At 35.1% G+C, this 12,670-nt stretch overlaps 1 protein-coding gene across 6 annotated transcripts in view; it reads right to left on the bottom strand.

Moving 5' to 3' along the window:
- The window catches only part of EXOC6 (exocyst complex component 6), a 243,418-nt gene that overhangs the window by 123,472 nt on the left and 107,276 nt on the right, over window positions 1-12,670 (bottom strand). For all 6 annotated transcript variants that reach the window (XM_032312084.1, XM_032312081.1, XM_032312082.1 and 3 more), the window contains 4 exons: window positions 8,754-8,837; window positions 3,032-3,078; window positions 2,789-2,909; window positions 1,263-1,334 (listed from right to left, as the gene is read on the bottom strand). In XM_032312084.1, coding sequence (XP_032167975.1) covers window positions 1,263-1,334; window positions 2,789-2,909; window positions 3,032-3,078; window positions 8,754-8,837 — 324 coding nt within the window. The remainder of the gene's footprint in view (window positions 1-1,262; window positions 1,335-2,788; window positions 2,910-3,031; window positions 3,079-8,753; window positions 8,838-12,670) is intronic.

Raw genomic sequence — 12,670 nt, 5'->3', positions numbered from 1 at the left:
GAGCCACCCAGGCATCCCCAGAATTCTTTTTAAAGTAACATCTATTATCGCACTTTGGAAAACGTTAACCTATATTTCACAAAATGTTCTTCCAAGCATAAAAATCCCAAAAGTTTAAACATGCAAAACAAAATGCAACAATTCTTGACCATCCATGATCAAGAAAAAGGGACAAGCTTAAAATTAATTCAATTTTAACTTTATTTTTAAAAAGAAAAAAAGCAAGACTCAAAGAAGTAAAGTGATTTGCTCAGTCCTAGTACACCTGAAATTAAAAAGGAAATGAGTGGGATATAGCTTTTCAAACTGTATGTTTTCATATTTGTTATTACACTTAAAACTCAAAACAATCCCGAAAACTAGGAAAAAACCATTTTCATGAGGGTCTAAAGAACCTATAAATATACAATTAGTCAATAGAAGAGGTACAAACTCAGGGTCTTGTGTGACTCCCAGAGCCCATGCTAAGGCAGAACTTGCATTTTCTCATTTCTAGTTCAAAGTTCTTTCCACTATACCATGCGCATTTTTATTTAACTACAAAAATAGTTTATCTAGACAAAAACTTTATTCTAACTGAATGACCAATATTTTATTTATTTTTTTAAAGATTTTTTTTTTTTTAATTTGATAGAGGACACAGCAAGAGAGGGAACACAAGCAGGGGGAGTGGGAGAGGGAAGAAGCAGGCTTCCCACTGAGCCAGGAAGCCAGTGTGGGGCTCGATCCCCAGGACCCTGGGATCATGACCTGAGCTGAAGGCAGGACACTTAACGACTGAACCACCCAGGTGTCCCAAATGACCAATGTTTTATTTATTTATTTTGTTTAATTTAAAGATTTTATTTATTTATTTGACAGACAGAGATCCCAGGCAGGCAGAGAGGCAGGCAGAGAGAGAAAGGGAAGCAGGCTCCCTGACAAGCAGAGAGCCCGATGAGGGCTTGATCCCAGGACCCCAGGATCACGACCTGAGCCAAAGGCAGAAGCTTTAACCCACTGAGCCACCCAGGCGCCCTCAAATGACAATATTTTTTAAAAAATGGTAATTAACTCCTGAGCTCTGTCCAAACTTCATAATCAGGAAGCTGGGGAGAATGAAAAGTCTTGGGTAATAGGGAATACCAATACATAAGCAAACATTTGTTTACTACTAATTTATTACCATTAATCCATAATAAAAATAAATAAGTATGTTCTGTATTTTGTATATCTTTAAGTGGTCAAAATAGACATTAAATGAATGTTAGATTATCACCCACCTGCAAAGTATCTGCAAATATTACAATGAGATTCTTCAGCTCCAGCACAAGATCAGGATCAGTACAATAAGACTGGGGGAGAGAGGTAGAGGGATGGAAATACAAAGAAACAATATAAACCAGAGTCATTTGGCTAAAAAACAAATAAAACCTGAAAATATTTCCTTTAGTATGCCAGACTTCCAATAAATTTAAAATCTTAGTTAGATCCATGGCTGGTTTCATCTATTCAGTGAAAATACTTAGAGAAAGACCATAACATAATGTACCTGAAGTATCTATATTATATGAAAAGAAATTTTTCCTAAAAATTTGCATGCACTAACCTCTGGTCAAAGCAATGATGCTTACATTTCTAAAGTTTCCAGATTTTAAGGAACTAGTTATATTTAAACCGGTTATATTTAAACTGAAAAATGGTTTATATATAGAACACATATTTTTACTTTTCTATTATTCTTTTTATTCTCTTATAAAAGAGATATAACATACTACTTTTTCCAAGATAAGAATGACAACTGAAGTATTTTCTTAATAATTCACCAAAAGTAATGAAAATCATTCTGTCCCCTTCACAGCATTTAGTAAGATTTTGTGTGATATGTTTGCATTTAATACCTTATGACTTTGTATTTAATGTCATATAATTAATAGGAAGCATACTATAATTTTACACATTCAGAGCTCGTCTGAATATAAACCATAATAATAATATTTTGTTCCTTACTAATATGATAGAAAAAGTTACAGTTTACTGGACAAATACTGTATAAATAATCTATAATGCTATAAATAGAAATTGAAATACTACATAAGCTAATAATCATTTAAAATATTTTCAAGCTGTATTCTCAATAAAAAATTATAAATAATAATTACAAAATTTCAAGTATGTAGAGATTTTCCTGAACTACTAAAACTGGTCTTAAGAAGTCTATAATAAGCAATTATTAATTTCAACAGTCTCTATAAATAAATAACACTAACATACTACTTCCATGAAAGATATTATTATGCAAATATTTAGTCATTTCACTTTCTTTCATAAAAAAACCTCTCAATACATAAAGGTTCATTATTTCAAATGAGTTCAAATATTGACAATTGCATATTTTTAAGAAATGTATAATTGTATTACTGCAAACAAATTAGAAACATCGAAGAACAAGTTCAACTGTTAATGGTGGAGTTTATTTTGAAAACAAAGAATTTGGGATGATAATTAAAAACCCTTTCTTCACGGTGCTTTTCAGTGATCTAATGAAGAGGTCAGTTGAGACTAATGAGACCAGCTTAATTCTTCATTTTCTATAATGCTGGACTAAAAGTGCTTTGGGAAGCCCCAGTCAGTTGCAAAATCACAGCCCAGTATTACCAGACAAAAGCCTAACATTACTACTTCTAAATTTGAGTTGTTACCAAAAATGCAGAATGTTGGAGGTACGATTTTCTTCTGACATTATACATTTCAGAAGTTCTTAAAGTAAATGAATTAAAAATATAGTAACATAATTTGTCTGACTTACTGAGTGAGCTCTAAGGACAGCAATTATCTTTGAGAGGGCCATGTTCCAAAGTTCATCAGTGTATGCCCTGGTTACTAATCCTTGGGTCACATGTAAAATGTGATCTTCCACCACAAAGAACCTAAAAACAGTAATTACCAACATAACATGTGTCAAAAAAAATTAAAGCCCAAATAGAAAACAAGCAGTTGTGATATTTATCATAATATAAAAATAATAGTTATTTCCATATTAGATACATACCCTACAATTTGAGTGAAATATCTTCTATAGCCATCAACTGTTTCATGCTTCAAATGAAAAATAAAAATTAATTTAAACCAATAAATACTGATAACATAAAAGTAAGTTCCAAGTCAGTATAACATTTATTAACAAATATTTAGAGAGTCTACTATATATTGCACACATTTTTTAAAGGACCAGAGATACACTAGTAAAAGCCAAAAAGTTCTTACCCTCGTGGAACTTATATTCAAAAGGAGACAGATAATAAACAAGTAAGAAGTAAATATGATTTCAGAACCCTCTTCTCAGCAAGCTAGTTCAAGCCATCATACTTTCTCACTTGTGCTGTTACATCATTCTCCCACCCAGTCTCCCCAGCTTTTGGGCTTGCTCCCTACAGACTATTCTCCAGACAGCTGTCAGAATGATACTTTTCAAACAGTAATCAGATCATCGTATCTTCTGCTAAAAACCTTCGAGTGACTTTATATCTGATTCAAAATGAAAGTCAAACTCCTTAAAAATGATCCATAATTGCCTCAATAATTTCAACAAAAAGCATATAGGAAAATATTTGATTATTTGAATTTCATTCTTAGAAGTTTGTTACATGAAATATTCATTATTTTAATTAAGCTCAAATGTTACATTTTGTATATTTCATAAGTATGATCAAAATTTTCAAACATCTGGGGTGCCTAGTGGCTCAATGGGTTAAGGCCTCTGCCCTCAACTCAGGTCAAGAACCCGGGGTCCTTGGATGGAGCCCCACATCCGGCTCTCTGCTCGGCAGGGAGCCTGCTTCCTCCTCTCTCTGCCTGCCTCTCTGCCTACTTGTGATCTCTGTCTGTCAAATAAATAAAATCTTTAAAAAAAAATTTTGGGGGGCGCCTGGGTGGCTCAGTGGGTTGGGCCGCTGCCTTCAGCTCGGGTCATGATCTCAGGGTCCTGGGATTGAGTCCCGCGTCGGGCTCTCTGCTCGGCAGGGAGCCTGCTTCCCCCTCTCTCTCTGCCTGTCTCTCTGCCTACTTGTGATCTCTCTCTGTCAAATAAATAAATAAAATCTTAAAAATAAATAAATAAATAAATAAAATTTGTTTTTTCAAACATCTGGGGTTTTTTCAGGCTGTAGGAAAACAAGTGTTTTTACCTTTTAGCTTTAAAATACTGTGATTGGGGGCACCTAGGTGGCTCAGTGGATTAAAGCCTCTGCCTTTGGCTCAGGTCATGATCCCAGATCCTGGGCTTGAGCCCCCAGCCCCCAGTAGGGCTCTCTGCTCAGCCTGCTTTCCCCCTCCCCCCGCCTGCCTCTCTGCCTACTTGTGATCTCTCTCTGTCAAATAAATAAATAAAAATCTTTAAAAAATAAAATACTATGATTAGAGAGAAAGGAGTTTATATGACATCAGACCTGTGACATTTCCTGACACTTGTTTTATAATATGCATATAGTCACATTTTAGAATGTCCCATGTGTGCTTGAAAAGATGTTTCTACAGTTGATGAAATAGGCTTCTACATGTTCCATTAGACAAGTCTATTATTAAGCACGTTGTTTATACTTTATTATTAAGCAGGTTGTTTATATTATTAAGCACGTTGTTTACTGATATTCTACCTATTTGGTTTATTACATACTGAGACATGCTTAAAAATCCATTATGGATTTTCTACTTATCTTTTCAGTTGTGCCAATCTGGCATTATACATTTTTTAGTCAATGTTATCAAGTGTTTATTGCTTTCAATTATCATTTTTTATCAACTCCAAGACATGAACTTTTTTATCATTCTAAATCTTTTTATATTATGTGAAAGTATATACTCTGCTTCTACTCTTTTACTAGTTACTCCAGAAATTATATTATGCATACTTAAGTAATCAAACTCTAAAATCAACCAATATTTTTACTCTTCTGGACAATTCAGAAAATTGTAGCATAGTTTCATTTCATTAACTCCCACCTCATGTTTATGCTTTTGTTGTGTATTTTAATTCTATATTCTTTTAAAGTCCATAATATTTTATTAACATTATTTTCTACATTGACATAGATCTGCCCACGTATTTATACTTTATTTGCTATTCATTCCTTCTAGCATCTCATATCTTCCATTTGGCATCACTTTCCTTTTTCCTGAAGTAGGTTCTTTAGAACTTCCTTAGTAAGGGTACCTCGGTGGCCAACTCTCCTCTTCTTTGTCTGAAAATGTCTATCTTTGCCTTTGTTTCACTGGATATAGAATCCGAGGTTAAAAGTTATTACCCTTTGGCATTTAAAATATTCCACTGTTTTCATTTCTTGTGGGTAAAAACCTAGGAGCAAGACTGCTGGATTGTGTGATAAGTGTATGCTTAACATTATAACAAACTGCCAAACAATTTTCCAAATTGGCAGCATAATTTTTATACCACGAGAAGTGTATGAGAGTTCCAGTTGCTCCACATGTCACCAGCACTTGCTATTATCAATTTTTAATTTTAGTCATTCTAGTAGGTATGTAGTAGTATGATTGTGGCTTTAATTTGCATTTCTCTGATGAAAAATGATATTGAACATCTTTTCATGTGCTTATTTTTCATCTGTGTATCTAGTAAAATGCCTACTTGGATCTTTTATCCATTAGTTTGTCTTTAATTATTTAGTTAAATTCTTTATATATTCTAAATACAAGCCCTTTTTTAGACATGAGTTTTGCAAATATTTTCTCCCCATTTGTATCTTGTTTTTTCACTTTCTTTTTTTTTTTTTTTTTTTAAAAGATTTTATTTATTTATTTGACAGAGAGAAATCACAAGTAGGCAGAGAGGCAGGCAGAGAGAGAGGAAGGGAAGCAGGCCCCCTGCTGAGCAGAGAGCCCGATGTGGGACTCGATCCCAGGACCCTGGAATCATGACCTGAGCCGAAGGCAGCGGCTTAACCCACTGAGCCACCCAGGCGTCCCGTTTTTTCACTTTCTTGACAATGCCTTCTGAAGAGTAGTTTTTCATTTCAATGTTCAAATTGAATTTCTTCTCTTACAATTCATGCTTTATAGATCTCACCTAAGAAAATACTGCCTAGCCAAAGATCAAAAAACCTTTGTTTTTTCTAAAAGTTTCATAATTTTAGCTCTTGCATTTAAGTCCATGATCCATTTCTTGAATTTCTGAGGTAAAAGTCAATACTCTTTTTTTGCATATGGATAATTTAAGTATCTTGTAGTCAAAAGACTTGAATTATTAAGTCTTTTATATTTGTTGAGATTTATTTTATAGCTCAGAATATGATCTATCTTGGTAAACCTTCTATGTGCATTTGAAAGGCCTGTGTATTCTACTATTTGGGGTGGAATATTCAATAAATGTCAATTAGCTCAAGTTACCAGATACAATTTTCAGGTCTTCTATTTTCTATCTTTGTGTTCTGCAATTTCACTGTAAGGTCTCCCAGAGTGTTTTTCTTTTTATTTAACCTATCTGGGATTCCTTGGGCTTGACTGTCTAAGTTTCTACTTCCTATTCATATTGGAAAATTCTCTGCCATTATACCCTCAAATACTCCTGTCCCACTTATGCTATACTCTCTTTCTATAACTCCAATTAGATATGTTAGACTTTCTCTCTATATCCCCTCTATTTCTCTTCTGTGTTTTTATCCTCTTATCTCTCTGTGAGGCTTTCTAAATAATTTCTTCAGATCAACTAAGAGAACTCACCAGTTGCTAAACCTATTCATAAAATTTTTAATTTTAATTAATATAACTTCAATTTTAGGGATTCTACTTCAGTTTTCTTCCTTTTGGTCATTCCTTACAGTTTCCTGTTCCTTATTCATACCAGCAAGCTTGTCTTTTATTTCTTTAAATATAATAAATAGAGTTATATTAAATGGCTAATAATTCAAATACTGAAAGTCTCTTGGGATTTTTTTCTGTTGCCTTATTTTTAATGATTCGCACTTGTTTGATAATTACTTTTTACTGTGACTTGTTAATCTTCCTTGAAACTATGACATGGAAGTTCAGATCTCTGCATTTTCTTCTATTAGGCAGTATCAGTATGGAATAACTTCAAACTGAATTTTCAACTTGAGTTTTTTTTAACTATCCAAATAGAATGAATTTGTGTTGCAAACAAACACTTGTGAGAAATGGCTTGTTATGTATTCTCAGAGATCTTTTTCCCCTTGTTCCTTCAGCACCAACATTTAAAATAGGCAATTTCCCTATAACGTTTAACAGAAAGAACAGACAGTTTTTGCTAGATTTTTTTTTTATAATATTGTATCCATTTATTTATTTATTTATTTAAAGTAATCTTTATATCCAACCAGGGGCTCAAACTCATGACTCCAAGATCAAGAGTTACATGCTCTCCTGGCTGAGTCAGCCAGGTGCCCTGAGGTGTTTTTGATCTCTAGGTAATCCTAATAATGAGGCTCTAATTCTTTGGAGTCTCTACTTTGTAAGGGAGACAACCTCTTATCAGCTACCTTGGGTGGCTCTAGGTTTTAGGCCTCTGTATTCCTCAAAATTCATGCTTTCCAGTTCAGCAGATGCCCCTAAGATAAAAGCCACAATAAGTGCCTCATTAAACTTATCTGGATTTCTTTTTCTTTTCTTTTCTTTTTTTTTTTTTAAGATTTTATTTATTTATTTCACAGAGAGAGAGAGCATAAGCAGAGTGAGTGGCAGGCAGGAGAGGGAGAAGAAGGCTCCCTGCAGAGCAGGGAGCCCAATGTGGGGCTCTATTCCAGGACCCTGGGATCATGACCCAAGACAAAGTCTTGCTTAACTGACTGAGCCACCGAGGTGTCCCAAACCTATCTGGATTTCTACCTTAATTTAGGTTTTCCTCTTTCGTTTTATAGTTGGATATACTGAAGTATAAGTTACATACAATAAAACTCACTTTTTCATGCACTGTTTCTACAAGTTTTCACCAACACATCTTGTCAGATAATTATCACCATAACCAACATGTAGAGCAATTCCATATTCACTTAATTTTTGTCCTGGCCATATGTTTCTACCAAATCCTTGGTGCACTTAAAAATGTGCTTTGGCGGGATGCCTGGGTGGCTCAGTTGGTTGAGCAGCTGCCTTCGGCTCAGGTCATGATTCCAGCGTCCTGGGATCGATTCCCACATTGGGCTCCTTGCTCAGCGGGGAGCCTGCTTCTCTCTCAGCCTCTGCCTGCCACTCTGTCTGCCTGTCCTCACTCTCTCTCCCTCTCTCTCTGATAAATAAATTTTAAAAAAAAATCTTTAAAAAAAAATGTGCTTTGGTGAGTGCTGTGAAGTGTGTAAACCTGGCGATTCACAGACCTGTACCCCTGGGGATAAAAATATATGTTTATAAAAAATTAAAAATTAAAAAACAAACTTTAAAAATGTTTTATCCAGCATCTTTGTTTTTTCACTGGAATGATTAATCAAAGTAATAGTCTACCACATTGTCAGAAATGAATTATCACTCCCTGATACTTTATATATCTACTTGTTTATCTATTCATTCACTGCCTATTTGTTTACTATCTAACTTAACTAACAGAATGTAAGCTCCTGAGAGAAGGAACTTAACCTGTTTTGTTCACTGCTGCACCCTTAGCACTTAACCAATTACTGGAAATGGTAGATATTCAGTAAGTATTTGTTGTTGAATGAGTAGTGAGAGATACATGCTCTGAAGAAATTAAAGCAGGGTAAGAGGCAAAAAGTGACAACACAACCAATTCAAAATTTTCACATACTTACCATATTTGACTGTGGTTGCAATACGAGTCTTGCTTGTTTCTTTCTTTGTTTTCGGTAATAATTTTCAAATGTTTCTTCATCACCCTAAAGTAACATCAGCAGAGTAATGAAACACACACACTATAGAACAGATAACTTCTTTTCTTAAAATTAAATAATTTAGGAGCGCCTGGGTGGCTGAGTGGGTTAAAGCCTCTGCCTTCGGCTCAGGTCATGATCCCAGTGTCCTGGGATCGAGTCCCACATCGGGGTCCTTGCTCGGCAGGGAGCCTGCTTCTCCCTCTGCCTCTGCCTGCCCCTTTGTCTGCCTGTGCTTGCTCGCTCTCTCTCCCTCTGTCTCTGGCAAATAAATAAATAAAATCTTAAAAAAAAAAAAGATTTTATTTATTTATTTGACAGAGAGAGATCACAAGTAAGCAGAGCAGCAAGCAGAGAGAGGAGGAAACAGGCTGCCTGCTGAGCAGAGAGCCCAATTCAGGGCTCGATCTCAGGATCCTGAGATCATGACCGGAGCTGAAGGTAGAGACTTAACCCTCTGAGCCACCCAGGCACCCCATAAAAAATCTTTTTAAAAAAATTTTTATAAAGTTTCATACAGGTAGTAGTTACCATATTGGATGACAGAGATCTATCTTTATCACTCTAAGTATGTTAGAACATGGTCCTGTCCAACTAGTTCACTACTGTATCCTTATCACTTAGCACAATGTTTGGCACATGGAAGGCAATCAATTATTATTTCTTGAATGAATGAATGAATGAATGACTAAACAAGTAAATGAATGACTATATAACCATTTCTTCTGTCTTCCTCTCTGCTTAAAAGGAGAATCCATCCAGAATGAGAAGAAAAGGCTGGGAACCCATTCACCTACTCAAGGCTCCAAAGAGAATTAAGGGGGAAAAGTCAAAACTCTTATTTTCACTGAAAAAAACTTTTTCTGATAACCTTCTTTTATATTTAAGTAGTTATCAACAAAATGACTTTTCTTAGTGCCATAAAAATAAGCTTATAATGCAGAAAATAAGTTTAGGTAACCCTCAGGGCAATTCTTCCAGTATTTTTATACTCAAACAATTCAAAGAATTAAAAAAAAAAAAAAAAGTGGTCCCTAAACATGTTACACAGTTTTATTTAGGTAACTAAATTTTTTGCACAATGAGTTTAAATTAATGTAAAGGATATAATTTCAAATATATTAGAAATAAAACTATTATATCCTCATTTAAAATATCCAATGGTTACCTACATTTAAAAAACATATGAATACACTCTCTTTCACATTTAGAAAGTTTATAGTTTTCTTTTTCTTTTTTTTTTTCTTTTTTTTTTTTAGTAGGCTCCATACCAAGTGTGGAGCCTGATGTGAGGCTTGAACTTACAAGCCAGAGATCAAGACCTCGGGTATGATCGAGAGCTGGACACTTAACCAACTAAGCCACTCAGGTATCACTCCTTTTTCTTTTTCTTTCCTTTTTAATTTTTAAAGATTTACTCATTTGAGAGAGACTAAGAGAGAATAAGCAGGGGGAGAGGGAGAAGCAGACTCCCTGCTCAGTGGGGAAGCCCAATGTGGGGATCAACCCCAGAACCCTGGGATTATGACCTGAGCCAAAGGCAGACATTTAACAAACTAAGCCACCCAGGCATTCTTTTTTTCTTTTTTAACTTATACTCCAGACTACTACTCTTACAGGGTTTTGGTTTTTTTCAAATTTAATGTTATTTTTTAATACTATATTTATGTTTTTAAGTAAACTCTATCCCATATTGTAGGGCTCAAACTCATAACCTCAAGAATAAGAGTCACATGCTCTATGGACTGAGCCAGACAGGTATTCCTCTAACACTATAGTTTCTTTTCTTTTCTTTTTAAATATTTTATTTATTTATTTCACAGAGATAGGCAGAAAGGCAGGCAGAGAGAGGGAAGCAGGCTCCCTGCTGAGCAGAGAGTCCAATGTGGGGCTCAATCCCAAGACCCGGGGATCATGACCCGAGCTAAAGGCAGAGGTTTTAATCCACTGAGCCACCCAGGTGCCCCCAACACTATATTTTCTAATATAATACATTTTGGTTTTTATTTTATCTCTAAGGCCATAATTGAGGCATTATGGTAGTTTTTTCCTTCTAGGTTGAATTACCATTAAATTAGTACATCACTGATCAATACAATCTAAATATTAATGTTATAGATAATTAATATAACAAAAAGTAAATTTTTATTGGAAATGAATATCTTAATATGATGAAAGGGATTTTGGGGGGGGAACTAACAACATACTTTTTATTTTTCTTTATTTACTTATTTATTTTTTAAGACTATTTATTTAAGAGAGAGAAAGAAAGGGTGTTAGCAGGAAGAGGGGTAGAGGAAGAGGGACAAGCAGACTCCTCACTGTGCAGAGAGCCCAACTAGGTGCTTTATCCCATTACCCCATGTTCATGATTTGAGCCAAAGTCAGACACTGAACTGAATGAGCCACTCAGGCATCTCAGCAACACACTTTTTAGTTAAAGATTCTGAGCTGCAGATTTAGTGTGTATAATTCACAGATAAATGCCCACCCTAAAACCTAATTAGTAAAGCCAGTCCTCATAATCAAACTATTAAGTAAATTGTATTTACTATCCCTCAAAAAAAGTCTAAGTTCATGTTTCAATTCAAATAAATATATTAATATGCATTGTAGAATATTATATTATGAAAACAACTGAGAAATAAATCATAAAATTATGAAAGTCATCAAGATTAAGATTATTTTTATCCAATGTGATTGTTTTATCTACTCATGTACCTTAAAAACAAGATAACAAATCACTTCTCCTTACTTAAGTGCTGTTTCTCATTACTTAACTTACAACAACGCAGTGTAATATGCAGACAGAATTCTAAGTTATTTACAAAAAGAGAAGTATGATAAAAACAATAAAATATACCTTTAGTAAACGTGTGGACATACATAAAACTTCAGCGTTAAATTTTGGAAATAATAAAACCAAGTATAAAAGTCAGGAATAACACATGAATTTTGTTAGGGACGGTGATCATGCTGGAACTAATCAGTCTGGCAGACAGTTTTCATTTTATTTTAATATGAAGTCAAAAATATCACACAAGTAACGACTTCCACTTATGACACAATTTGGCAAAACAGCTTTTTAAAAAAAATTTGTTTAAATTTATTTTCAGCATAACAGTATTCATTATTTTTTGCACCACACCCAGTGCTCCATGCAATTCATGCCCTCTCTAATACCCACCACCTGGTTCCCCCAACCTCCCACGCACCCCCCCCCCCCGCCACTTCAAACCCCTCAGATTTTTTTTCAGAGTCCATAGTCTCTCATGGTTCACCTCCCTTTCCAATTTCCCCCAACTCCCTTCTCCTCTCTAACTCCCCATGTCCTCCATGCTATTTGTTATGCTCCACAAATAAGTGAAACCATATGATAATTGACTCTCTCTGCTTGACTTATTTCACTCAGCACAATCTCTTCCAGTCCCATCCATGTTGCTACAAAAGTTGGGTATTCATCCTTTCTGATGGAGGCATTAATACTCCATAGTGTATATGGACCATATCTTCCTTATCCATTCATCCGTTGAAGGGCATCTTGGTTCTTTCCACAGTTTGGCGACCGTGGCCATTGCTGCTATAAACATTGGGGTACAGATGGCCCTTCTTTTCACTACATCTGTATCTTTGGGGTAAATACCCAGGAGTGCAATTGCAGGGTCATAGGGAAGTTCTATTTTTAAATTCTTGAGAATCTCCACACTGTTCTCCAAAGAGGCTGCACCAACTTGCATTCCCACCAACAGTGGAAGAGGGTTCCCCTTTCTCCACATCCCCTCCAACACATGTTGTTTCCTATCTTGCTAATTTTGGCCATTCTAACTGGTGTAAGGTGA

This window comes from Mustela erminea, chromosome 14 (genome assembly GCF_009829155.1).
Source record: "Mustela erminea isolate mMusErm1 chromosome 14, mMusErm1.Pri, whole genome shotgun sequence".
NCBI lineage: Eukaryota > Metazoa > Chordata > Mammalia > Carnivora > Mustelidae > Mustela > Mustela erminea.
This window is presented reverse-complemented; position numbering and strand designations above follow the sequence as displayed.